The sequence below is a fragment of the Micropterus salmoides genome, unplaced genomic scaffold (assembly GCF_014851395.1).
Source record: "Micropterus salmoides isolate LMB-PRFRI ecotype aquatic unplaced genomic scaffold, ASM1485139v1 Ms_hic_scaffold_4, whole genome shotgun sequence".
NCBI lineage: Eukaryota > Metazoa > Chordata > Actinopteri > Centrarchiformes > Centrarchidae > Micropterus > Micropterus salmoides.
Genome location: NW_024043372.1, coordinates 8,268,931 through 8,295,831, shown reverse-complemented (window position 1 = coordinate 8,295,831; position 26,901 = coordinate 8,268,931). Strand labels below are relative to the sequence as shown.

The 26,901-nt window shown below is 39.3% G+C and overlaps 1 protein-coding gene across 3 annotated transcripts in view; it reads left to right on the top strand.

Moving 5' to 3' along the window:
- raly (RALY heterogeneous nuclear ribonucleoprotein) overlaps positions 1-26,901 on the top strand; it is a 183,414-nt gene that overhangs the window by 129,391 nt on the left and 27,122 nt on the right. For 2 of the 3 annotated variants that reach the window (XM_038697145.1, XM_038697147.1), the window contains exons 3-6: positions 3,073-3,142; positions 4,938-4,985; positions 14,640-14,803; positions 22,598-22,717. In XM_038697145.1, the coding sequence (XP_038553073.1) occupies positions 3,073-3,142; positions 4,938-4,985; positions 14,640-14,803; positions 22,598-22,717 (402 nt within the window). The remainder of the gene's footprint in view (positions 1-3,072; positions 3,143-4,937; positions 4,986-14,639; positions 14,804-22,597; positions 22,718-26,901) is intronic. The other variant, XM_038697146.1, reaches the window with a different exon arrangement.

The window sequence follows — 26,901 nt, the reverse complement described above, 5'->3', positions numbered from 1 at the left end:
TCGGTGGAATTAGTGGACATGACCATATCTGACCACAGATGTATTATTTTTAGCTGCGATTCGCCTGTTACTCATGCCGCCTCACCAAGCTCCGTGTGTTCTCGCTTCTTTAATGAACAAAGTGTTTCAAAGTTTTGCACATTCTTTCAGAGCCAAAGCCAACACCAACAATCTGGTCGATCACTTCAATCATATCTGCTTGTCATCACTAAATATTAGTGCTCCTCTAAAGGTTAGGACTACATCTAAAGCTAGTAAGCAACCCTGGATAAATGACAGCATTCGCAGCCTAAAAAGGGAATGAAGGAAAGCAGAGCGCAGATGGAAAAAATCCAGTCTCCAAGTCCATTACCTCACCAGCAGCAAGAGAGTTTTAACCAGTTTTATCCCATCGACTTGTCTGAGCTTTTAAAAACAGTATCACAAATGAGAGTGTCCTTCAGCCCACTTGATGTAATACCTACAAAGTTTTTACTGAAAGTAATTGATTCTGTTGGGCCCCATTTGATCTCTGTTTTCAACAGCTCCCTATCTACTGGTTGCGTGAACCCACTTTTAAAGAAACCTGGTTTAGATCCCTCCCTCCCACAAAATTTTAGACCAATTTCAAAACTGCCTATTATTGCAAAGATTTTAGAAAGAATTGTGTCCAAACAGCTGCTTACTGTACTGGAAAATAACAAATTATTTGAAAAGTTTCAATCTGGTTTCAGGAAGTACCACAGCACTGAGACTGCCCTGCTTAAAGTCACCAATGACCTTTTAATGTCTGCTGATGAAGAAGGCATGTGCTCAGTCCTTGTACTCCTGGACCTTAGCGCTGCTTTTGACACCATTGATCACAACATCATGTTAGACAGACTGAGGCACTGGGTGGGGATCTCTGGTGCTGCCCTAGAATGGTTTTCATCCTACCTGTCAAATAGGAAGTTTTGCGTGTCTGTAAACAACTATGTCTCCTCATTCTGTCCAGTTAAATATGGTGTGCCTCAGGGGTCGGTCTTAGGACCCATTTTGTTTTCCCTGTGTCTTCTTCCCCTTGGACATATTATCCATAAACATGGCATTTCTTTTCATATTTATGCTGATGACACACAAATATACTTGCCCGTCAGATCCACAGGCCCTGGAATGCTGAGTTCACTTAACAACTGCCTTTGTGAAGTTAAAAATTGGATGTCAAATAATTTCCTCCAGCTGAACTCAGACAAAACAGAAATCCTGGTCATCGGGTCTCAGCAGATGGCAAAACAAATACTGCCATCTGCTGGTATCCTAGTAAATCATATTAAGCCTGTTGCAAAGAACCGTGGTGTTTGGTTTGATAGTAATTTAAATTTCGAGCAGCACACCACAAAGCTTCTTCAATCATGTTTTTATCAACTTAGAAATATAGCAAAAATATGATCTATGTTAACTTTTAAGGACACCGAGACCATTTTACATGCCTTCATCTCATCACGCCTGGATTATTGCGACAGCCTTTTTTTTTCACTTGTTTAACCCAAAAATCTACTGATCGACTCCAGACTGTCCAGAACTCAGCTGCTAGGCTTTTAACCAGAACAAAGAAATATGACCACATTACCCCTATTTTAGCTTCATTACACTGGCTCCCAGTATGTTTAGAATTGACTTTAAAATTCTATTGATCACTTTTAAAGCTCTTCATGGCCTCTCGCCTTGTTATATTTCTGAACTTTTAGTCCCATACGCACCAGCACATACCTTGAGATCCTCGGGCAGAGGTCTGTTGTCGGTTCCAGAGTCTCGACTGAAAACTAAAGGGGACAGAGCGTTTGCTGTCAGGGCCCCGAGGCTCTGGAAAAGCCTGCCCGAGGAAATCAGGTCGGCTGAGTCAGTGAACTCTTTTAAGTCCCTTCTTAAAACATACTTTTATAGGAGAGCCTTTCCCGATCTTATTTGACTTTATTTTATCCCTTTTTATTTTATTCTATTTTACTTATTTTATATTTATCTTAAATGTGTATTTTAGTATTGTCAATGTTTCTTGCTTTTATCTTGGATTTTTTTGTATTATTGTCTTTTGGCTATTATTGTCTTTCCACTTGTTAAAGTACTTTGTAACTTGTTTTTGAAAAGTGCTCTACAAATAATTATTATTATTATTATTATTATTATTGTATAGTTGTTTAAATGTCGCTCTTAAAATGTAGGTATGAGACCAGATATTCCATATTTATAAATGTTTATTTCTTGCACCTTGTCACCAAAGCAAATTTCTTGCACATGTAAAAACTGCTTGGCTGATTCACATTCTGATTTCTGGCCTGAAGCTGAGCACTGACTTTCCTCATAATCATTCTTCATTGAGTCCAAAGACTGTGGTGGGGTCGAAATTTGGACTGGAAAATATCAAAACAATTGTAGAAATACACTGGTTTGTATTAGTCCTGATCCATTGTTTCTTAAAAATGCATTTTCCTAATTAATCCTAAATTGCTGTTATTCAGAATACATAATTTCTTTTTTTTTTAATTCTCATAGTTTCAAAACATTAAAAGAGTACTATAGTTAATACATCATGTTTCATTTGAGATTTAAACTCTTATTTAATTTGGTCCATGGTGCAGCAGCAAAGGATGACCCCAAATAAGGGAGGAAACCACGGAAGTGCAGATGTAAATCAGATTTCTTACTTCCATTCAGATTTTATACACATGGCAAGCTGACAGGCCAATGTCGGCAGACTAACTGAACAGCTGACTGAATGATTGACAGTACAGTACAGCTGACAGTACTGTCAACTGGCACTGTGGGCTGAAATAGTAGAAAATATGTTGTAAAATGGCTCAACAGCTTCCTCTAGTGGAGGTGACTTGGCAACACACCATCCATCTTTAGATGTAATTTCCCTACAAAGAGCTATTATACATATATATTATACCTTCTCTCCACATATGTTTCAAATGTATTGGTATCTGACTGTATTAAAGATCAAAGGGCCTTTTATACATCTTTAACAGGGTAGTTTACAAAGTGGGTGACATTTTTTTTTTCTTTATAATAACTTTAAAGACACTCCCTTTTCCCCCTCTGTTCTTGTTTCAGATATCAACATGGCAGGAGAACCGAAGCCAAGAGCCAAAGGCCTGAAGCGATCAGCAGCTTCTCTATACAGGTGTGCACCATTTATTGGACTGATTGTTTGATTGATCAGGCCGTCACTCGGTCTGTCACTAACATTTCTAGGCAGATCTTGTTGTGTTTCAGGACTTATACACAAGCACAGAATCTACATTAGAAGGCCAACAAGAAAGTTTTATACCTACAGTTATATGTTTACCACAAAACACATGCAGGTGCTCATATGGGACTGACAGCTAAACAACTTTAATTGAAGAGGGTCAAGGCTTTTAAACTGCCTACACTGGATAACAACACCCTAACAACACCCTGGAGAAGGTGGAGGCTGAGGCCTGTAAGTGTTTAATTAACAACATCGTCAAAGTCTCAGGCTTCTATTTTCAGCAACTCAGCCCAGTTAAAGGTTGCTTAACTTTTTTAGTTTTCAAACTTAAAAGTTTTATTGTAGCAGGACAGTATTTAATTTTTTTTCTTTCCAGTACAAAACCATACAAGACATGGCACTGTCTGTAAGTTGCATTTTTTTTCCCCATAGACACATTTGTTTAAATTAATTAATTTGTTTTATAAAAGTAATCAGTTTCAGAGTTTTCCTTTCCTTGAAAGGGGGTGGTGAGTCACGCTACCTTAAATAGCTGCTAAATCTGAGAAAAATTAATAAATCTGAGATTCAGTAGAGACTTGTCGTGTCATGTAATTGTTTGAATACTGTTACAGAAGCTTTTCATGCCTGTCAAAGGTGAAAACTCAGATTTTTTGTTGTTTAAATGTTTAAAATAACATCAGCAATGGGCCTTACAAATAGTTCAAAACCTTTTCAATATAAAAGGAAGAAACAAGTGACCTGCTCTTGTGTATTAAGTATGAGTTGCTTTTCCATATACTGTATTTAAAGGTGAAGAAAATTTTTTTTAAATATAATATGAAACACATTGTAACAGCAGTCACAAAGCACTAAACCAGAAAAAAAAAAAACATCCATCACGTATCCCCAGTTTATATAGCTGTCATGGCTAACACATTAGCAAGCAATTGCATTTTTGAACGCCCATCATACAAAGAAACATTATCATGCCTTTGGAATAGTCAATTTCATGCTGCTTTTACTGATGCCGATGGGTCTTGATCAAGTGTCTTTATGTGACGAGTCGGAGAGTGAGAACGGGTTGGTAAAACAGTATCCTGCTGCCGCTGGAAAGGGGCTTGTACGGTGAAGTTACAGGCCGTAAAAACAAAACTATGATCTGTTTGATGATTCCTTCATGTGTTGTCACTATGAGCGGTCACTTACACATTTCAAAGTCATTTGATAAAATTTTATAAATGTTAATATTAAAAATATGATTAGTCACATTTTAGAATAGGGTAGCATTTTACATAGTTTACAGCTACATAGTGCCAAAATGATTGTTGTTTGGTTGAAGAACCTCTGAATTCGTTGTTTCCCCCCAAACCTACATTCTTGTTTGCACGTAATTAGCATATCCATGGCATGTGTGCTAAAAGTTAATGCGTGCTAACAGCAGTTGTGTCAGTAAATGGTAAATGTACTGCACATCACTCTCAAGAATTCATTTTCTGTTGCTAGGTTCTCTTTAGTCTGTCTCTTGGGGTGAGATGAACTATATTGTGGTTTCTTTGTCTCTCCCACACAGTTTGTAATTATTGCCTTCTTTGTGCATCTTTATTTCTTTTATTTGTAGTCGCTTTAAACAAAGAGCTTTTGTTCCCATGTGCATTTTAAATGTGGTCTTATGTTCATGTTATGAAAAGCATTGTATGACATTTGTTTTGTACAGTCACTATATTCCATTGTGCTTTTCCCCCAGTGGCTATGAGTTTGACTACGATTACTACAGAGAAGACTTCTATGATAGGTAAGAGGAAGGATGGTACTTGGGGTTCTTCCAGCATTCTTCTCCCTGTTAGAGCCAGCAGCACTGTATTCAGAGTTTGAACACATGGACTCTTGGCTCTGGTGTTACCAGCTATCTGCAGAAGGTTAATCATGTTAACCTCTCAGAAATCTGTGGTAGAATGTTGTTTGGCAGCCCAATGTGAGTTAAACATATCTTATTTGAGCTATAACAATGGTGTAAATATGGCAGTTAAAGCACTTTATTGGATTGCTTTTATAGTACACAGAATTTTTATTTTTTTATTTTACCTTTATTTAACCAGAAAGAAAACTCATTGAGATTAAAAATCTCTTTTCCAAGAGCGTCCTGGCCAAGACAGGCAGCAGCACAATTAACACGGTTGCATACATTAAAACATATAACATAAACGTAAAACAAATAAAAATTTATGACGGGAATAATTAGAGTTACAAGGTCATAAAATATCTAAATTTCATATAAATTTACCACAAGTGATAAACAACAAGGATCGTCAGAGTAATCATTCATAACATCTACAGCCAGTGTGTACAGCCTCCATGTCATTTAAAAGTACTTTAAAAGCAACCAGTGAAACCGGCTCCTAATTCAGTCCGGACTTGAGGGACAGATAGAGTGTGTGTGTGTGTATGTGTGTATGTATATATATATATATATATATATATATATATATATAGACTATGTGTTGTCAATATGAACATGGAACAAAGAAAGAAATGTGAAGAGCATCTTCAACAATAACATGATTGTTCTGATGCTAGTAAACAATAAGAATTCAGGTTAGCAAGATTTATTTAGACAGCAGCATGGAATGTAAATTACAAGATGGACAGATTTTTTAGACCACTGTGTACTAAATTTTATGATAATGTTAGCGTGCATAAAGACACACTGTGATATTTACTTTGTTACTCGTGAAATGGTACAGGTTTTAATTTTATTATAACTCTGTAATTTTAAAGTTCTACATGGGTTTGGTGAAATTTGTGTGTCATTTAAAATTGTACATGAGGTACATTTTTGTATGTTTATTGTTGTTAAATATGTATTTAGAATTTTTTGTTTTATGTTTTCTGTCGATAGTCATCATAGCGCACCACTGTATTTAGTTTTCATTGTGTTTTTCCATGTCCTCCAGAACAACTCATAGAGGCAGTTTTTCATCTGGCACCACTGTTGGCAGGATGACATAATTTGTCTGGGACCTCCAAAACCATTGAAAAATAAATCACTTTTAGGATGTGACATCTCTACTTAGTCAAGGTTTGGGAAAGATCATGGTTTAGGTTGAAATGACAACTTTGTTAAGGTTAGAAACAACTGATGCTATCTTCTGGGGAGGACAGTCCTTAATCTGGATATGTAATCATAACTAAAATATTGTTTCATTCAACATGTTCATTCACCTGGAAACTACCAGACCCGATCTGAAAAACTCAATCTGCATACTTACATTTTCTAACTAAAAATACCTGGCCAAATGGTATCCGAGAACAGTCAGACCTGTTCCAAAATAGAAATGATCCAAAACACAACCAACCCGAACAGGCCCACATAGAAAGAGAACACCAACACTGGCAGCAGCATGGTGCTCCACTGATTAACTCAACACCCAAGGTTGGAAAAACTAGTGACACATGTCATTTTCCCTGCACTTCACAGTTCACACTCTCCGCCTGCGTCAAAAATTTTTTTTTCCTGTAATGATAATGACACAGTATGTGATCACAGCTGATACAGAGTCAGCATGGATCGACTTAGGAGTTGGACATGTTGTCAGACAGATGTCAGACATGATCCAAGTGGACTAAATATAATTAACCTTCTGCGTCATGTCTCAGTTATTAGCACCCAAATGAACCTGTGAACACCTATTGGAAACAAAGCACGTGTCCTAAACAATAACCTTAATAAACATGATGGATTTGAGATATGTTACCCACTTTGGAGGATTTCAAATCCTTACAGTTATAGTAGGAGATCGTATTTATGACAGCAGCAAGTGATAGTTGATGATGTTTGATAGTGACACAATAGGACGGTTAACAGTGTCATCGCTATAAGATTTACAAGATTGTAGACAAGATCTTTCAACCAGGGGATTAACTGCCTAAGGTGGGATTTTTTTTTTCTCCCTGTACCTCCATCCATCGATTATCTACCACTTATCCAGGATCGGGTCGCAGTGGCAGCAGGCTAAGCAGGGTATTCCAGACGTCCCTCTCCCCAGAAATGATTTCAACCTTTTCCTGGGTGATCCCAAGGCGTTTCCAGGCCAGATGAGATATGTAATCCCTCCGGCAAATTCTGGTTCTACCCAGCGTTCTCCTGCCAGTTAGATGTGTCTGGAAAACTTCCATAGGAAGACGCCAATGAGACATCTCAATCAGATGCCCGAACCACCTCAACTGGCTCCTTTTGACGCGAAAGAGCAGCGGCTCTACTCCAGGCTCCCTCTGGATGTCTGAGCTCCTCATCCCTCCAAGGCTGAGCTCAGCTACCCTATGAAGAAGGAGAAACATTTTTCAAACGCTTTTATCCACAATGTCTCTCTTTCTGTTAAGTTGGATCATAGATCGACTGGTAAATCGAGAGCTTTGCCTTCCAGCTCAGCTCCCTCTTCACTACGCCTGGTACAATGCCCACATTAATGCTGATGCCTCACCAATCTGCCTGTCCATTTCATGCTCCCTATACCTGCCTCTTGATAAAGCCAACCTGAGGAACATCTGGTGAAATTCAGCTCATTTACATTGACCTCTGCAGTCAGATCACAGTGTGGTAACTATTACTGCTCTGACAAGACCCATTGAAAGTCATCATCAAAGGTCTAACTGTTGTGAGGTTAAAAAGAAAAAGATGCATCTGTAGTCCTGGCATTCCTTGTTTCTCAACTGATTTCCAGGAGAGTTTCAGGGCTTTGAAACTGAATCTTTATTTCCTAATGTAGAAAAATACATGAGAACTTTTTTTTTCTTTTTTAATTGTATGTACTGAGCAGGACAGAAAGTAAAGATGGCCAGCCAAGTTGAATCTGTGTTGATGCATCCAGATGATCCGTGTCAGTATCTGTCTCCGATCTAAGGAAGACATCTTTGCATTTACCCTGAGAAAAAATAAAACAATCCAAGATTATTCAGTGTCATTATATGCAGAGATGTTGAAACTTTTGTTGTGCAGAGGTTTTGTGTTTCACAAAAGATGGTCATACTTGTGGGAGAAGAATAACTCTCCCAAAGCCTCTTTTGACTCCTGTCAAAATGCATCAAGCTCTGTCTGTCTTGAAATAATACAGCCTAATGCAGTGAAGAAGGATAATCAAGGTTTTACCACCTCCCAGGGAGAGGAGGAACAGTTGTGTCTGTTCTCTGAATTATACATTACCTTTCCAGTTGCCTGGGCTTATTCAGAACAATGAGGGAACAGACAGAAAGTTGTCATTCTCATGGGTGTTGTTGAATACACGGCGTGTCCTTTGGATCTAACATGGTGCATTCCAGTCCTGGAATGCTTCCTTGAACCACTATGATCCCTTTCTGTCGCTGCTTGGACTGCTGCTATGGAATTCCTACTGAGACTTGGATTCCTAAATTTCAGAAAACATCAGAGTGGTGATAATACCAAGTTATAAAATTTGATTTTTTACATTTTGATTTAACTTGTAGCAGCGAAAGTAGCTTCTATGTATGATGGTGATGCTTTTTATTCTACATGGACCATTCCTGCTAGCAGGAGTAACCTCCCTGCTTGCACACTTGATGTGAAATACTGGGAAAACAAGGGCTTGTTTTTAGTGCTAGTGCTGGGACCTAACACATGGTGAGCTTGCGCAATATATCGATTAATTCGTCATTCTATTAATCCATTTGTTGTCCCACTGTTCCTCCAACACAGATCAGATTTTTTCATCTCATTTTCGACTCATACATGGAGCTCCGAAGACGTTGTCAGACCCAAAATCTTTGATTTACGTTTTCAAGAACCCCCAGACATGAACCACGTCAGTTTGGAAGCAAATAACCAACTAGCCACTGTCGTAGTCTGACGGTTCTCATTAAATTATCTAAAATGGAGACAAAGACAGCAGAAATAACAACCAAGTCTCTGGAGCATATTCAGCAGTCTGAAACAAAATAGTCACATTTTACAACAAAGCAAAAAGAGCAGAACCCCATAGTAGTCCATATGTAGTGTGTGTGTGTGTGTGTGTGTGTGTGTGTGTGTGTGTGTGTATGTATATATATAAATGAGAGAGAGAGAGATCTATAGATATCTATATACATATTTATCTTTAACTTCTGTCAATCCTTCTGCCTGTCTTTTTACTTTTCGCTTTTCTTAAATTGTGTACATCAAAACCAGACCTGACCTGATATGATTTGAGGATAAAGTTTATTGATCTCCTGAAGGATGATCTGCAGTAAATATGGGGATTAAAGACCTAGGTCTCTGGTTATTCGCTTTGCGAAACAGAACAGTTTTTTCCAAAGGGTGGAATTAAAATGTTCGGATTACACAATAAGAATTACCATTACTTCTTTTTACCCCTGTGGATCTGTTTGGGGAGTAAAGCACTTTGCCATCTGGTTATCTGTGTTGATTATCAGACCTACAGTTTTATGACTATATGTAACAATCTGAGTTGATCTAGAATCTCTGGGGGGACCTTGTTTGTGCTAGTTAACTCAAAAACAGACGCTAAGAGTTGCTTCTTGTCCCAAAAGGTTAAAACACAGTTTGGACCATATCTCATAGACATTGATGTAAGTCAAAAGAAGGTCAGTATTGTCAGAATGGTTAAATTAAATTACTATTTTACACACAGGTCTCCCAAAATGTTGTCAACTTTTATGACCTAAGTTGAATTTTCAACCAACGTGTTCCAATGTGTTTTCTACTGGGAATGGATTAAGTTTTTATTGGAGCACAAGCTTTTTATTAGCTATGACCAAATGCACTTGCATCTGGGGTTCACAATTTTATTTCTTTTTTAATGTTTGGGAAAAGTGGAATAGTTCTTTGCCCACCTACCAACAAAGCACGGGCCAACATGTTGAGTAAGTCATAGTGTGATTTTATTAACCCAAACAATGCTGTTTCCCAAACCTTAAACAAGGGGATGCTGTACCTAAATCTATCCATAGTGCCATCATATTCAGAAACCACTTATATATGTCATTCTGGAGGGTGTGGATCAATGATGTATTGTGTCATATTGTAATTTGAAGAACTTTTTAGATAATCTGTTCACTTTGACCTGTTTTCCAACTGAGTTGATATAATTTGTTATTGTCATTCATGCTTCTTTATGAATGGCTGATGATAGCCACATATGGCACTGATGCCAAGGATTGAATTGACTGAATTGCTGGAGAAACAAAATAACATTAATGTACTATTGATTTAAATCCACAGGGGTTGGTGTTTTGTTTAAAACTACTACATGAAAAACATGATTTTCCTCAGTAAGGGTCAGCTGTTTTTTTAACGTTACACAACTATTTATCCTTATAAAGACAGTAACACAGAGCAGCCTTGTGGTTTCCACTTTATAACTTTGTCTTTGTCAGCTTCTCTCTAATATTTGAGTGGGAAGAGGGAATCTGCATTGCATGGCTAATATTCTTTTGCTTGACCTCCACATTAAAAAAGTGACGACATCTGTACAAGATTCTACAGCCAAGGAAAATACTCAAAATAAAGACAGATTGTCTTTTACTGTCAAAAGCAAGAACTGTATGGCTGATGTGTTAACTGCAGCTGTGAGCAGCAGTAAGGTCAAACAACCTGAAGAAAGAAAGACAGAAAGGAAGAAATGACTGTTGATGACCAACAATTCAGAGAATCAAAGACATTTTTTTCTGGTGTCCAAAGGCTCAGCTTTATTGTCATATACTATATGTTGCACAATAATATGCACTTGTAGCGCCCTCCATGCTACATACATAGAAAATGTATAAACGAATATTACAATATGTACAATATGTTGAAATGAGAATGAAAAAGGTAGTGCAAAGGTAATGTTATATTAATGTGCATAAGAAGACCAACATAACAGAATGTTGTGCAAAGGCAGGCTTGGATGTTCTATTGATGTGCTGGAGAACCAGTGCTGGAGAACCAGTTACTCAAAGCACTTCATCAGAAAGCAGGGCGGAAATTGATAAGTCTAGACAGACTTTTTGGGTACAGGGATGATGGTTGCTGTCTTGAAGCATGTGGGAACACAGGGATATGTTAAAAATGTCAGTAATGACATAGGCTAGCTGGTAGGCAAAAGTTTTTAGTACTAGTGTTATCAGGCCCAGCAGCTGTACCCATATTTACACTCAGCAGGAGTCTCCTCACATCTGCTGTGGATACTGAGAGTGGTCGACTAGAGATGGGGCAGACTTGGCAGCTGAGTCTATGTTTGTTGAGGAGATCAAAGCAAGCACAAAAGGGTTTAAGCTCACCTGGTAAAACTCCTGCTTTTGTAGCCTGTGATGACCTGGATCACCTGCCACATGGTTATAGTGTTTGTGTTGAGTTCTCTCTTTAGTCTCTCCTGATTCATCAGCTTCGCCTCCTTGATGTCAGCTTTCGGTCTTGCTTTGGTAGTGTATGCTTCTTTGTCAGCTGACTAACAGACTAAAAGCACTCACCTCTCCATTCGTCCAGGTGTTCTGATTAGGGAATGATGTTATTGTCTTTCTGATGCCCACATTATTAACACATTTACTGATGTATGATGCATATTCCTCTAATTTGGTGTGATTCTCTTGAGTGGCGTTCTCTCTGAACATGTTTGCTTCATCTGTCCTCAAAACTGTTTTCTCTGATTCATTTTAATCAATTGGGTGTAAATTGGCAAGCGAAGCAGAGAAATGTGTTGTGATTATCCAAAATAGGGGCAGGGGAGTGCTTTATAGGTGACAGGAATGTGTTGGAACATGGTCCAGGGTCTTGTTACCTGTGGTGGGGGTGAGGACATGCTGGTGAAATTTTGGTAAAACAGTTCTGAGGTCTGTTTGGTTAAAATTGCCAGCAACAATAAAACATCTGTGAGCTTGTAAGTGGGATGTTGACGGACAAAGTGTACCACAATGGAAAACACAATTGAAATACCGGAGGTACTTGCAAAATAAAATAAAATCGATGGCGGTACTGAAGCTCTGAAAAAAAAAAAATAAACTAATAAATCCTAATTTTAATTCACTATGAGAAGTTTCCGAATATGAAATGTTTGATTTCTGTAGTTGAATGCTTTGTATTTTTTCCTGCTAGATCAATACAATGTAATGTAGATATATTTCTTGTATACAACTGCCAAAATACCACACTGTAAGCATCTGTACTGTGTGTGTGTGTGTGTGTGTGTGTGTGTGTGTGTACGTACGTACTGCAAAAGCACAGAGATAAAGAGATTTTCTGTGTCATTATGTTTGGTGCTGATTGCACTTGGTTAAGGTTAGGGAAAGATCATGTTCTTGGTTTAATACAGAAAAAGGCAACAGTGACTTCAAACATGAGACACATGAACAGTTTATTTAAATTTAACCAAAACCCCAATCTTAACTAACTAACTAACCTTTACCAAGGCGCTTTCGTTGCCTAAACCCACAGCTTCCATCTATGAACCCTAGACTTGTCAAAGCCCTGTACACTGTACACCCACCACAGTAACCAAGTACCAGCTGTGTCAGTTAATAATATCAGTGCTTTACCAATTTCAGATCACTCACTGACATTATTTGACATTTCTATCCCTAATTCATTTAGTATGGGGAAAATGTTGCAGAAGAAAAGGTTCTCTCGTTATATTAGCACTAGTGCTTTAAATGACCTTAACTTGAAACTACCACACGTGATGGATCCAGTTTTTAGCCAAGCCTTTTCAGTGAACTGTCTCACAGACAACTTTAATGGTGCACTGATTTGTTGGAGTTGGTGGCTCCAGCTAAGACACGGAAGTGTCCTCTATACCTTGGCCAAATGAGGAGTTACTGACTCTCAAAGCGTTGCAGAAAAGCTGAACCTCAGTGGCGCCATACTAAGCTTGAAGTTTCTTATCAGGCATGGCACGACAGTTTGACCATCTATCAGTCTAGGATGGCTACTGCAAAGGTAGCCTTTTATTCTAATGTTATTATGAATAATAAGCATAACCCTAGACTTTTATTTGACACTGTTGATAGACTTACACAGTGTCAGTAGCCAGTAAGTAGTACGGATTTGTCAGCGCATGATTTTATGTTGTATTTTTACAAGAGAGTTAAGGACATCCGAACTAGGATACCCAAGCCAGATGTTGGGGGATTCAACTCAATTCAACTCAGCAAAAACTGAGATGATAGCTATTGGACCAGCAAGATTAGGTAATTTGTATGAAAACTTTACTCTATCCATTGATGATTCTGTCATTCATTGCAAGGATAGAGTAAAGAATTTTGGGGTCTTTTTTGATTGATGACTTTTTTTTTTATTTGAGTATCAAAGAGGTGACAAAAGTAGCCTTCTTTCATCTCCGAAGAATCGCAAATATTAGATCAGTATTAGTGCTGCTGAGGCCCTTATTCATGCCTTTGTTACATCTGTGATGTAGTGTTCTCTGGGCTGCCTAAGAAAAGTTTGTGAGGTCTGCCGATGGTCCAGAATGCTGCAGCACAGATTCTGACTGAATCATCTAAATACTTGCATATAACTCCTGTGCTGGCCTCACTGCACTGGCTCCCTGTTCAGGTTAGCATATTTTTAAGGTTTTGTTGTTAACGTACCAAATAGTGAATGGCCTTGCACCATTATGTCTGTCTGATCTTTTGAATTCTTATGTGCCTACACTGTGGCTGCACTCCCATGGGACAGGACTTTGGATTGTACCGCAGGTTAGGAAGAAAACGGTTGGTGAGCGAGCCTTTTTGTTTTGCGCACCAACATTAGGTTTTGAAATGAACGCTTAAGACCTATTTATTCGCTGCTGCGTATGAGTCTTAAATGTTTGTTTGTCTCTGATGTCTTTGTATAAGTGGTATTTACTTTGGGGTTTACATTTTAATTGTATTTTAAATGTATTCTTTTTGTGAAGCACTTTGATTGAAAACGCTCTATAAATAAAATTTATTGCTATTAATTTATTATCCATCCAATTACCTCTCGCCGACTTCGGTGCTAAAAAAGCTATAAATGCTTCAATCACTCAAAGGACTGAACATATTCCAGATAGTGATTATGTTTTCCCCCACAACATAATTGGGAAAACAATTTAGTTATATTCTGAGACTTTCCAAATACATACTATACTGTAAATATTTCCTATTGGTAAAATTTGTGGTCTTGGTGGGATTGAGTTTCCTCCAAAATGTTTAAATAGTACACAAACTGAAGTGATGAATAAAGGTCTTCAAAGTTTCAATTTAATTTCTTCTCAGGTCCTTCTTTTCATACCTACTTTCTCCTCTCCTGATTCAAAACTCCTGTCTTTATCCCCCCTTTTCTCCTTCCCTCATTTTCCCAAATGCCAACTCCTCCTCCCCTGACCACTTCTCCTATCCCAACTTTTCCCTTTCATTTCCTCCTCTCCTGTGCCCCCCACTCCTCTTTTTCCTTCTGTTCTTTCTGTCTTCTCTCCAACTGCCTTCTTCCCTCTCTCTTCAGGTTGTTTGAGTACCGTGGAAGAGTGTCTCCGGTCCCCCGGGTGGTGCCTGTCAAACGCCCACGTGTGGGGGTGCCTCTGGTACGACGAGTTAAAACACTGCCGGTCAAACTCCTGGCCCGTAACGCCTCTGTCCTCCCCACCAGCAACGGCAACAAACAGAGATGTGAGTTATCCGTCTGTCTGTCTAAATCCTCCGTTCAAGTGAAATTCAGCTTATATGTTTTTCTGAAAGGTAAATCCCTGGAAAACTTTCAAAATTACAACAAATCAACACCCCTGTATTTCTTTTCAGTCTATCGGAAACAAAAAATAGTTTTTCTGCTACACCATAAATATACTGTACTTTTAATCAGTTGCAAGTTGAGACGCTATTTCATAATTGTAATAATGATGGTCGCCATAAATGACATATTGTCTTCTCGTTTTCTGTAAAACACAGAAATATATACAGTATATGAATGAATGAATGACATTTGTATCTGTGTCATGCATAATGTACAACTATGCTCAGCCCACATGGGCTTATAAAACCCCATAAATTCAAATATAAGCCAGAACCAGAGTACACAGGTAATACATTTTCAAACAATGCTTTCAACCTACTTACTACTTTAGTCAAATCTCCAGACATTATTTGTCTACAAGAGAATGATTAATTGTCAGTCTGAGACTTTATAAAAAAGTCTGAGAATTAAATTTTGTTGTGTGTTGTTAATAATAAAACATTTAAAATTTTGATGAAGCATTGTACAATTGGAGCTTAAAAATGCAATGACAGTAAAAGCTGTAGTATCAGTTGCAGTAGTAGTTGGAACAATAGCATTACAGTAATTGTTTTAGTATCAGTAGCAATTACAGTAAATGCTGTTCAAATGAAATTGTTGTATTTACAGTATTAGCAAACAGGGAAAGGTCAAATTGTAAGATTATGAATGTAAACATTAAGTATATGTTGCCCGTTGGTGAATATATTCAGATTTAAATTTCCGCTTAGGTTTGGTGAAGTTCTCAAAGTCAGAGCCCAATGCCGTATTTTGGTTGCATTTTGTTTTTCTTTAAAGTTTTGGGTGTTAAAGACTGCTACAAACCACAGCACGTGAGCTGTTTATTTGAAGGGCTCAGTAGCATGCCCTCTGTTAAAACTGACCAGTTGCAAAGGTCTCTGTCTGTACATCCCTCCTTGGCCTTTTCTCTCGTTTATTATTTTTTCTCTTACATTTTCCTGACTCTAACTCCACCCTTGTGACCCAAACCTCCCCTTCATCTATATTTCAAGTCTTTGTTTTACATGTCAGTGAAAGGTTCAAGCATCAGGGCAACTGTTGTCACTTTCTTTTTGAATTCTGCGCATTAAACATTCATTTCACATCATGTTCAGATTGTGGATCTGAAGAGAGATGCTGACACCCTGCCAGCTCCTTTCATATTTGACTTCGACCTGAAGCTTTCTTTCCCAACAGCAGTTTTTTTTATTTCTGCAGAGTTTCACTGAATTTCACTTTGTGCAGAGCTCACAAAGCAGTTTTCATGTCACTGATTTGAGTGTCTTTCTGTGTACTCATCAAACTTGCATTTCAAATGGTTTTGAAAAGCAATATCAAAACAGATCACACACTAGAGTTTTTGTTCTTTACCACTTACTTTTAGGAAGGTCAAAATAAAGAGCTGACAGTTTGCACTTTTCCCCTCTAGTGCTCAGTGTATACCCACAAGCCCTGCCTATGTTAAAGGCGAACTTCGGTATTTTTCAACCTTAATCCTTTCCCCCCATGTTTTTGTGTCTGTGTAACTAATTGGGAAAAAAAATGTCGAAATTGGTCCAGTATTGAGCGGCAACGCTGCTGTCACTATTAGTGAGACAGGGCTGCATCGTAATCCTTGTGTGCGATTGGGGCGACCTATGAGGAACTCTAGATTGTTGAGTTTTTTTCTCCTCCTGTTCTATATTTCCCTTTTATCTCTTCACCAAGACTGTCTTCACCAGAAAAATGACAGCATTAGTCGTTTGTTCAAAATGTTGTATTGCGAATAATGTCTATTAGAAGCAAAGACAGAAATAACGGTGCTGAGTTATAGCATCAAAAAAACTCCTAGAAAGGAGTTTGGTTGGAACTTTGACATCATCACAAAACGATGACAACCAAGTAGTTTCGGTTGCCTATACCCAACCAGATCTTAACCATATTTGTGGCAGATCAGAACATTTCTGGATGCATCGTTTATGCTATAGTCATTTTGGAAGGCACTAAGAAACGACCTATTTTGTTCTTATTCTGCCAATGTGGATGTCAAATCAGGGTAATTTTGGAAGAACTATTGTTTGTTTAGGTATGAGGACTTGTTATGTTCATGAAGATCAGCCATGGATCTTTTTTTGATATATGTTTTGATCAAACATTTATGCTTCATAAATGCCTGTCACTCATTTACATTCTCTTTGTATCCAATAGCATTGCTTATAAAATTGGCTTGCCTTTTAGTACTCATTTGATGAATTATTTACTGCTTGGCTTCAAGATGGCGCAACTCAGGGCAGCCGTGGGCTCTGTTTGTTTTGTTTATGTCTGTTAACTTTGCATTCTGCTGTGATACCCCGAGCCCTTGCACCAGAAAAGAGCTCATAAACATCAGGGGAACAACACCAGTGGATTTAATTCCAACTTTTTTCGTGTTATCAGTGGAATTATTGGACATTCTGGCTTCACACATTCAAGGCTTCACTCTCCGTTATTCATGCGGTGAGACGCCGGAGGGGGATGAGGTCCTGTATGCTGTTGCGACTACGCCGAAGAGGACACCGCACACCATTATATTAATATTTCCCTCCAACGTGCACTCACTGTGCAATAAAAAAACAGAGACTTTTATTCATCTTCTGTTCTGTGCTTCATGGAGGAGTGGTGTGTGTGGATCAGTACTGGACTCCACGCTGCAGCTGGTTGGCTTCCAGGTCTACAGAGCGGACAACACAGAACTCTCAAAACAAAAGGTGGTGGTGTCTGTTTTTACATTAACAGTGGCTGGTGTAACAATGTGACAGTGATTCAGCAGCACTGTTCTCATGACCTGGAATATTTCCTGATACACTGTAAACTATTTTACTCTCCCTGCGGGTTTGCTAGCTACTTGCTCAGTCCACGACGCACAGCACACACTGGCTGACCAGATACTGTGGGTAGAGCGGACATTCCCGGACTCCTTAGTTCTTGTTCTTGGTGACTTTAACAAAGGAAACCTCAGCCATGATCTCCCAAAATACAGACAGCTTATAAAGTGTCCAACCAGAGAAGATAACATTCTGGATCACTGCTACAGTAAGCAATGCCTAATACGCTGTCCCCATTGTCCTTAATTGGGACACTCTGACCAAGTCATAGTCTACCAGATTCCTGCATACAGAGAAAAATTAAAGCTCTATAAACCTGTAATGAGGACATCAAAGCAGTGGACCAGTGAAGCTGTAGAGGACCTTCAGGCATGTTTGGAACGCACTGACTGGGATGCTACCAATAGTCTGGATGAGTATACAGAGGCTAAGACATCCTACATCAGCTTCTGTGAGGACAGCTGCATTCCAACACGCACCAGGGTGAGTAATAACAAACCCTGGTTCAAAGCTAAACTCAGACAGCTGAGGTTGGAAAAGGAAGAGGCATTTAGGAGCGGAGACTGGGCCAGGGTTAAGGAGTCAAAGTACAGGTTTAGCAAGGCGGTGCGAGATGCTAAATGGCTGTACTCAAAGAGACTACAACAGCAATTCTCAAGAAATGAATCTGCCTCTGTCTGGAGAGGCTTCAGACAGATCACCAGCTACAAACTTAAATCCCCCCACTCCATGAACAACTTAAGCCTTGCCAACGAGTTGAACCAGTTTTACTGTCGCTTTGAAAGACAATGTGACAGACCTGACACCATCCCCCGTTACACTACTGATCGGCCATAGTCCACCATCTCATCTTCCACCTCCTCCCCCATCCTGGAGAGTGATGTCAACAGACTGTTCGGGAGAAAGAAACTTCACAAAGCAGCTGGGCTGGACTCCCCATCCACCATGAAGCACAGTGCCAATCAGCTGTGAGGACCCGTGGCACACCTGTGCAATACGCATGCTTTCTGATCAGCATCTTGATATGCCCCAGGTGGATGGATTTTGACTTTGATTTGTGAACAATATTTGAGAGAAATAGGCCTTTTGTGTACATAGAGAAAGTCTTAGATCTTTGAGTCCAGCTCATGATGAATGGGGGCAAAAACAAAAGTGTTGCGTTATAACTTTGTTCAGAGTATAAAGTGAAATATTTCAGGCCTTTTTTTGTTTAAAACTTGACCATTACAACTTACAGCTCATGGTAATCAAAAATCCTTATCTCAAAATATTAGAATAAAGATTGTATATTACAGAAATGTCGACCTTCTGAAAGTAGAAAAGTTGTGAAAAAGGTTCATATATGCACTCAATACTTGGTCGGGGCTCCTTTTGCACTAATTACTGCATCAATGCAGCGTGGCATGGCGACAATCAGCCTGTGTCTCTGCTGAGGTTTTATGGAAGGCCAGGTTGTTTTGATAGTGGCTCGTCTGTATTGTTGGGTGTGGTGTCTCTTTCCTTACTCTGAACAATACTGGGGTATTGTCAAGAGGCAGGCAAGTGACAGACAAGGTCAGACAAGCTGGCTGGCCAATCAAGCACATTAATATGATGGTCAGCAAACCAGTAACTAGTCGTTTCGGCACTGTGGGCGGGTACCAAGTCCTGCTGGAAAAGGAAATCAGCATCTCCATAAAGCTTGTCGGCAGATGAAGCATGAAGTGCTCTAAAATCTCCTGGTAGATGACTCCATTGACTCTGGACTTGATAAATTACAGTTGACCAGCACAAGCAGATGACAGGGCACTCCAAATCATCACTGACTGTGGAAACTTCACACTGGACTTCAAGCAACTTGGATTCTGTGCCTCTCCACTCGTGCTCCAGACTCTTGGTTTTCCAAATGAAATGCGAAATTTACTTTCATCTGAAAAGAGGACTTTGGACCACTGAGCAACGGTCCAGTTCTTTTTCTCCTTAGGCCAGGTAAGACACTTCTGATGTTGTCTCTTGTAGCTTATTTCGTCATTTCCACTCCTTGTAAAGTTCCCCCAAGTTCTTGAATCGGCTTTGCTTAACAATCCTCTCAAGGCTACGGTCATGCCTGTTGATTGTGCACCTTTTCCTACCACACTCCATTTGACATTTCTGTATTATACAGTCTTTATTTTAATATTTTGATATATTGATTTTTGATTTCAATGAGATGTAAGCCGTAATTATCAAGATTAAAACAGGAAAAGGCCCAAAATATTTAACTTTGTGTAATGAATCTAGAATACTTGAAAGTTTAACTTTGTGACTTAAATTATGGAAACAATGAACTTTTCCACAATATTATAATTTTCTGTGATGCACCTGTATGACTTGACAGGCTATCTGTCAAAACATCAATCTTACCCTGAAGAAGGCTATTATCACACAGTGGCCAAGTGTCGAGGCAGGAAACCGAGTGTAGGACCCAGATACCAACACCAGAGGCTCCGATGCAATTTGTAAAATTTATTTTAATACTAACAGAAATACTCAGGCTTACATGTGGTGTAGCAGAAGTCAAAACAAATGCAGGAATCCAAATATGAAACATAAATCCAAACAGGGTATCACAATTCACAGCAGGGCAAACACAGAGACAACCAGGAAAACCCTTGACAAACAATGACAAACACCATGAGGACTGAACACAACTGAGGACAAATACAGGAGCCCACCACATACACACACAAGCAGGCAGGGTACAGGTGAAAAACATTAAGAATCAGACAGACAAAAACAAAGCTAGACTAAAACACCAGACACCAACAATACAAAATAAAACAGCAAGTAAAGCTAGTGACAGGACACAGGGATGAAACAACAGAGAAAATGGAACCAAAACACAGAGGCAGGGAGTGAATAAACAACTATTAAACAGGGAACAGAGCAAGACCAAAACCTTAACTCATGTGTCAAAACATTAATCTTTAGAAAGTGAAACTAAAAAGCAAAGGGTCAATCAGAGCAATAGTATGGTGTCTCATTGTGTTAGATACTGGAGACTAAAACTGCCACCTTTTGCTGGTAGGTAGCTCTGGTTGTAATGTCAAAGGTTGTGCAATTTAAAGTGTACTGTGAGTGAGTTGTGTACTGAAAAAGCGTCAAGAATTGAAACCAGAATGAGAGGTCAACCTGAGGTCCCATCTCAGGTTTTTCAATATCAAAGATAAAATATTTTCATGTAATGTGTACTTCTTTGGATTTACTAAAACATATGAGATTGTGTTGTGTATGTGTGTTTGCATTTAATTTCACCTTGTTGTGTGCAAGCATACCAAGTGCCCGCCACAAGACAGCTGGTTTGGTTTGAACGCACATGGTTTTCTGATGGAGACATTTCTATTGACAAAGTTAGCAGACATGCATGAGACAAGAGATGAGAGAACAGCAGCAAAAGAGAAAAGAAAACAGGGAGGAATGACAAGAAGACGGGCAAGGGTGATACTGAGAAAGAGAGAAGACAGCAGGAGAAAGAAGTGCAGATGAAACGACAAAAAGTAGGATTACAAAACCTAGAAGGTAGGCAGGTGGAGAAAAAGAAAAGAGAGGGAATGAATGAACATAAAGACAAGATGCAAAAATAATATAAAATAGTAAGACAAGGCAGAAAGAAGTGGATCAAAGAGAGACAACATGTAGAAGATAATTAGGGAATACTGAGGAAAAATTAGTGCAAATTAAATAGAAAGGAGAAAGGAATTTGAAAGGAAAAACGGGAAAGAGGTGCAACTGAAAGGAAAGAAAAAGAGAAGGCAAGAGAGACAGAAAGAAACAAGGGAAGAAGCAAAGATGAAGGAGTGTGGGGAAATGAGAGAGAGGACAGAAAGAGAGAGGGAGTGCTGAATGTGTATTGAGCAACAACCACACACACACACACACACTTGGTGAAATGTGGTAGTAATTGTGAGTTCATTGTAGTGAAACAAAAACAACCGCCAGATGTGATGCATGGTTCCAGTTGTTCTCTGCTGCCACTAATCTACTCATCACTTGCACCCCCACTCTGCTTACCCCATTCTTTGCATTGAAGAATTTCTCTCTTTTTTGTCATTTCTTTATTTCAGTACAAATAAAAAGTACAAAAAGGTGTTGTCATTATATTTCAATAGATTGTATTTATACATTTTTGCTAAAATACATCAAATTTCATTGCTTGTACCAATAATTCAGTAGATTTCTACAACATGTTAAATGACAAAAATAAAGTATAATTTCTAATGAAATAACAGAGCTACTGTTATTTGCAATGCAAGAAAATGCATCCAACAGTTTGACCCACAACAAGATATCTTAATGTGTTTTGGCCAGGCTGTCATGACATGTGGCATAAATGTTCATGGATCCTTTGGGATTGATGTTTTTGGTGATTCCCTGACCTTTCCTCTATTGTTGCTGTCATGTTGAGTTTTCCACTTGTACACAATAAACGTCAAAATGTAACTGGCTGATTTACATGAAATTGATCAGAAAAGGACCGATTGCCTGTTGTTAAAAGTTCAGGCAGGGAACTGCTGGTGGTGTCATAGTGGCAAATTATTTAATGGATCAGATTAGACCTATTAGTGACGACCCTGGAGTATCAATAGAACATTGCCGTGTTCTAAACCTTATTGCTCTCTTCAGGATCTACGCTTTGTCAAATAGAATGTCCCGCATGATAATGTACCAAACATGTACAGTGACGTTTGTAAGACTCTGAACTTGTAAAATGTAAAAGTTTAGATTGCTCTCTGCAGACTTAATAATGAGAAAATGAACGCTAACATCTTTCTCGCGCTGTCTCTCTCTGTCTGTCTCTCTTTTGGTCTTTCTCCGTCTATGGCGCTCTACCAGCAGTGAAAGGTACAGAGCTTCAAGCGATCAAGTCAGAGTTGACTCAGATTAAAGCCAACATTGAAGCTTTGCTGGGCAGACTGGAGCAGATCACAGAAGAAACATACATCACCAACACAGGTGAAACACACGCAAACACACACAAATAATTCATTCATAATGGGATTAATGAGGACAAAGTGGAGTCTATGTAAACAATGTACTGTGACTGTGTTAATGTGATTATGCTCATAGCCAACAGTTCAACAAACATCTATGTAAAGAACTCCCTTTCACCTATGAATACAACCAATACAACTCTGACTCTTTCATGTGTGTTTTTTTTTTTTAAACACACACTGCTATCCAACTGTTTGATGATACATGGCAAAATTATTTGGTCATTACAAAATCATTTACTGAAGTGTTTCTTTGTAAGTTAAAATGCATACATACATGTATGCATGTGGTGCAGGATGTAGAGCGGGACATAAATCTCAGGGTTGGGGGTTCGCATTCCAGTGATTATATTTTGTCATGATGCAGGTCCAAACAACAAATTGCTTTAAGCTTTTGAAACAAGGGGTTGATATTTTTAAGTGGTCTTAAAAAGTTATTTTTTTAAATAAAGCCCAGTTTTAACCTAGACATCTACATATCTTTTGACCTAAAGATGACCAAAACATGCTCACTGAGAGTGCATTACAGAGTTGTACATGTTTTGGGAGGAACTGCAGCACATTGGCTGCATCCCAACAGTTTTGAGAGATACTCTGTTGGTCTTGCATGCAAGGAGCCGAATATCTGCCAATATCTTGGCAGGTACTAAGTGTTACATACAGGTGAAATATGAAATCTGTGAGAAAATGGTCTGAAGCTCATCTGTTAAAAGCATTTAATGCGTTTGGACACAATAAACCCACAAAACTGCTGGGGTCTCTGAGGAGGTAGCTCAGGACAACCAGCATCAGGCTTTTAACCTACAGTGCAGGATTAGTATGAACTTTGAGAATATTGTCTGTGTATGGATAAGTGACAAATAAAAGGAAAAAACAACATCTTCAGTGCTCTATGTTAGAAATTCTCCAGGTCTTGGGATGAACACCATTCTCCAAAGAACGATAGGATAAAGTTTTGATGATGGTGGTGAAGAGCACTGTCTCACATATTGCTCCAAAATCTCCCACGTGTTCAACTGGATTGAGATCTGATAACTATAATAAGTAACTATAAAGGCCATAGCATAAAATTTGGTTAATTTTTATACAATTTAAAATATACCATTCAGTGATCCCTGGTGTCCCAAATAGAAGCAGTTTTGTGTCTACCTTGAACTCTTTGGATTAAATGAGACATATGCAGTAGATGATGATGATGATGATGATGACAATGAAAAAACAATCATCACTGACTGACTGGACCTGGAACTGATTGAATATACAAGTGAGAAATGCATATATGACTTTTATATATTAACAAATAAAAAGGTGTTTTCACATCCATATTGCACCAATCAGGATTTGGCAACATTTGAATCAGAATCTGCTGACAGTTTGTGGGTTGTTTGGCTGCTGTCAGTCTAATCTGCTCAAACCACACCCACATATCCTGATACATTTTTGAATGTAACTCATAATAAATAATACCTAAAGATGGTTTTGTAATTTAAGTTGTTCCTTATTTAGTCATGAATATTTGATATAGAGAAATACTTTAAAGCCAGGAGCTTTCAGGAGCTTCAACAGTTTGATTTAATGATAAACTCTCACGTCCTCATCAGAAACTTTCTGGCAGCCATGTGTGCGCTTCAGATTCCTGGGGAAAGAATAGAATTGTCACATCAAGAGATGAGCAGGAAACAACATGAAATATGTCTTGTCTCAATGATGTTACTTCCTGTGCTGTCCTCTGAAGATGTACACTGCTCAAAAAAATAAAGGGAACACTAAAATAACACATCCTAGATCTGAATGAATGAAATAATCTCATTAAATACTCCTTTCTTTACATAGTTGAATGCGCTGACAACAAAATCACACAAAAATTATCAATGGGAATCAAACTGATCAACCCATGGAGGTCTGGATTTGGAGTCACACTCAAAATCATAGTGGAAAACCACACTACAGGCCGATCCAACTGGATGATCCAAATGTCCTTAAAACAAGTCAAAATGAGGCTCAGTAGTGTTTGTTGCCTCCACATGCCTGTATGACCTCCCTACAATGCCTGGGCATGCTCCTGATGAGGTGGCGGATGGTCTCCTGAGGGATCTCCTCCCAGACCAGGACAAAAGCATCCGCCAACTCCTGGACAGTCTGTGGTGCAACGTGGCGTTGGTGGATAGAGCGAGACATGATGTCCCAGATGGGCTCAATTGGATTCAGGTCTGGGGAACGGGCGGGCCATTCCATAGCATCAATGCCTTCCTCTTGCAGGAACTGCTGACACACTCCAGCCACATGAGGTCTAGAATTGTCTTGCGTTAGGAGGAACCCAGGGCCAACTGCACCAGCATATGGTCTCACAAGGGGTCTGAGGATCTCATCTCGGTACCTAATGGCAGTCAGGCTACCTCTGGCGAGCACATGGAGGGCTCTGCGGCCCCCCAAAGAAATGCCACCCCACACCATTACTGACCCACCGCCAAACCGGTCAAGCTGGAGGATGTTGCAGGCAGCAGAACGTTCTCCATGGCGTCTCCAGACTCTGTCACGTCTGTCACATGTGCTCAGTGTTAACCTGCTTTCATCTGTAAAGAGCACAGGGCGGCAGTGGCGAAATTGCCAATCTTGGTGTTCTCTGGCAAATGCCAAACGTCCTGCACGGTGTTGGGCTGTAAGCACAACCCCACCTGTGGATGTCGGGCCCTCATACCACCCTCATGGAGTCTGTTTCTGACCGTTTGAGCAGACACATGCACATTTGTGGCCTGCTGGAGGTCATTTTGCAGGGCTCTGGCAGTGCTCCTTCCTGCTCCTCCTTGCACAAAGGCGGAGGTAGCGGTCCTGCTGCTGGGTTGCTGCCCTCCTACGGCCTCCTCCACGTCTCCTGATGTACCGGCCTGTCTCCTGGTAGCGCCTCCGTGCTCTGGACACTACGCTGACAGAAACGGCAAACCTTCTTGCCACAGTTCGCATTGATGTGCCATCCTGGATGAGCTGCACTACCTGAGCCACTTGTGTGGGTTGTAGACTCCGTCTCATGTTACCACTAGAGTGAAAGCACCGCCAGCATTCAAAAGTGACCAAAATATCAGCCAGGAAGCATAGGAACTGAGAAGTGGTCTGTGGTCACCACCTGTAGAACCACTCCTTTATTGGGGGTGTCTTGCTAATTGCCTATAATTTCCACATGTTGTCTATTCAATTTGCACAACAGCATGTGAAATTGATTGTCAATCAGTGTTGCTTCCTAACTGGACAGTTTGATTTCACAGAGTGTGATTGACTTGGAGTTACATTGTGTTGTTTAAGTGTTTCCTTTATTTTTTTGAGCAGTGTATTTGGGTTTTTTGATGCCCTCATTCAATGAAAAAGTCACTGAGGCCACATCTTTATTTGCATTATAAATCAGGCTCAACCCATGATAAAACACCTGCTGAAAAAAAATCTGCCAGTGGAAAGATGTGCAGGCAAAATAATGCCAAAAACATACTGTGGGTTATAACCAATCTTTCTGGATGTAAGCTGGTGTTAAGGTTCAGATCAGATCTGCCTGCCTCAAGCTAAATCTGAGTTTTTATTTGTTCTGAACAATTTAAATACAACAATAATTACAACATGGTTTGGAAACTTGAATACCCCCAAAGTTGGAACAACAACTCAGAAAGTCTGTGAAAAAATTTGGTACACGATTTGCTGTTATATTATGCAAAAAGACGGCAGACGAAATAAATGCTTTTTGCTCACTTTTAATAGTAATTTATAACAGGGTGTTAGTTTGTAACCATTAGTTGCTGTCCACATAGAGTTACCTAGATTAGATATTTATTAGAATTAACCCCGAAAACAAGTCAGGTAAAGCAATGTTTTAGTGGTTTTAGGGAACATTCAGGTGCAGCAACAAATCTGGGACAAGATAACTAAGCTTCAAACTGTCAGCATACTTGGACAGCAGCATCACATACATAACAACCCATCACACTGGCACTATACGAAAACATCTATGCTGTTACACATTATGACTTAAAGCTCATGAACACACTGAAGTTGGAAGAACGACTTCCCAGCTCCAGAAGAGGCCAATCGAGGAGCACTTGAATTCAGTATAAAACATTTCGGGAACTCCATGGTCTTAATCTGTATGTGTAAGTAATCCCAATT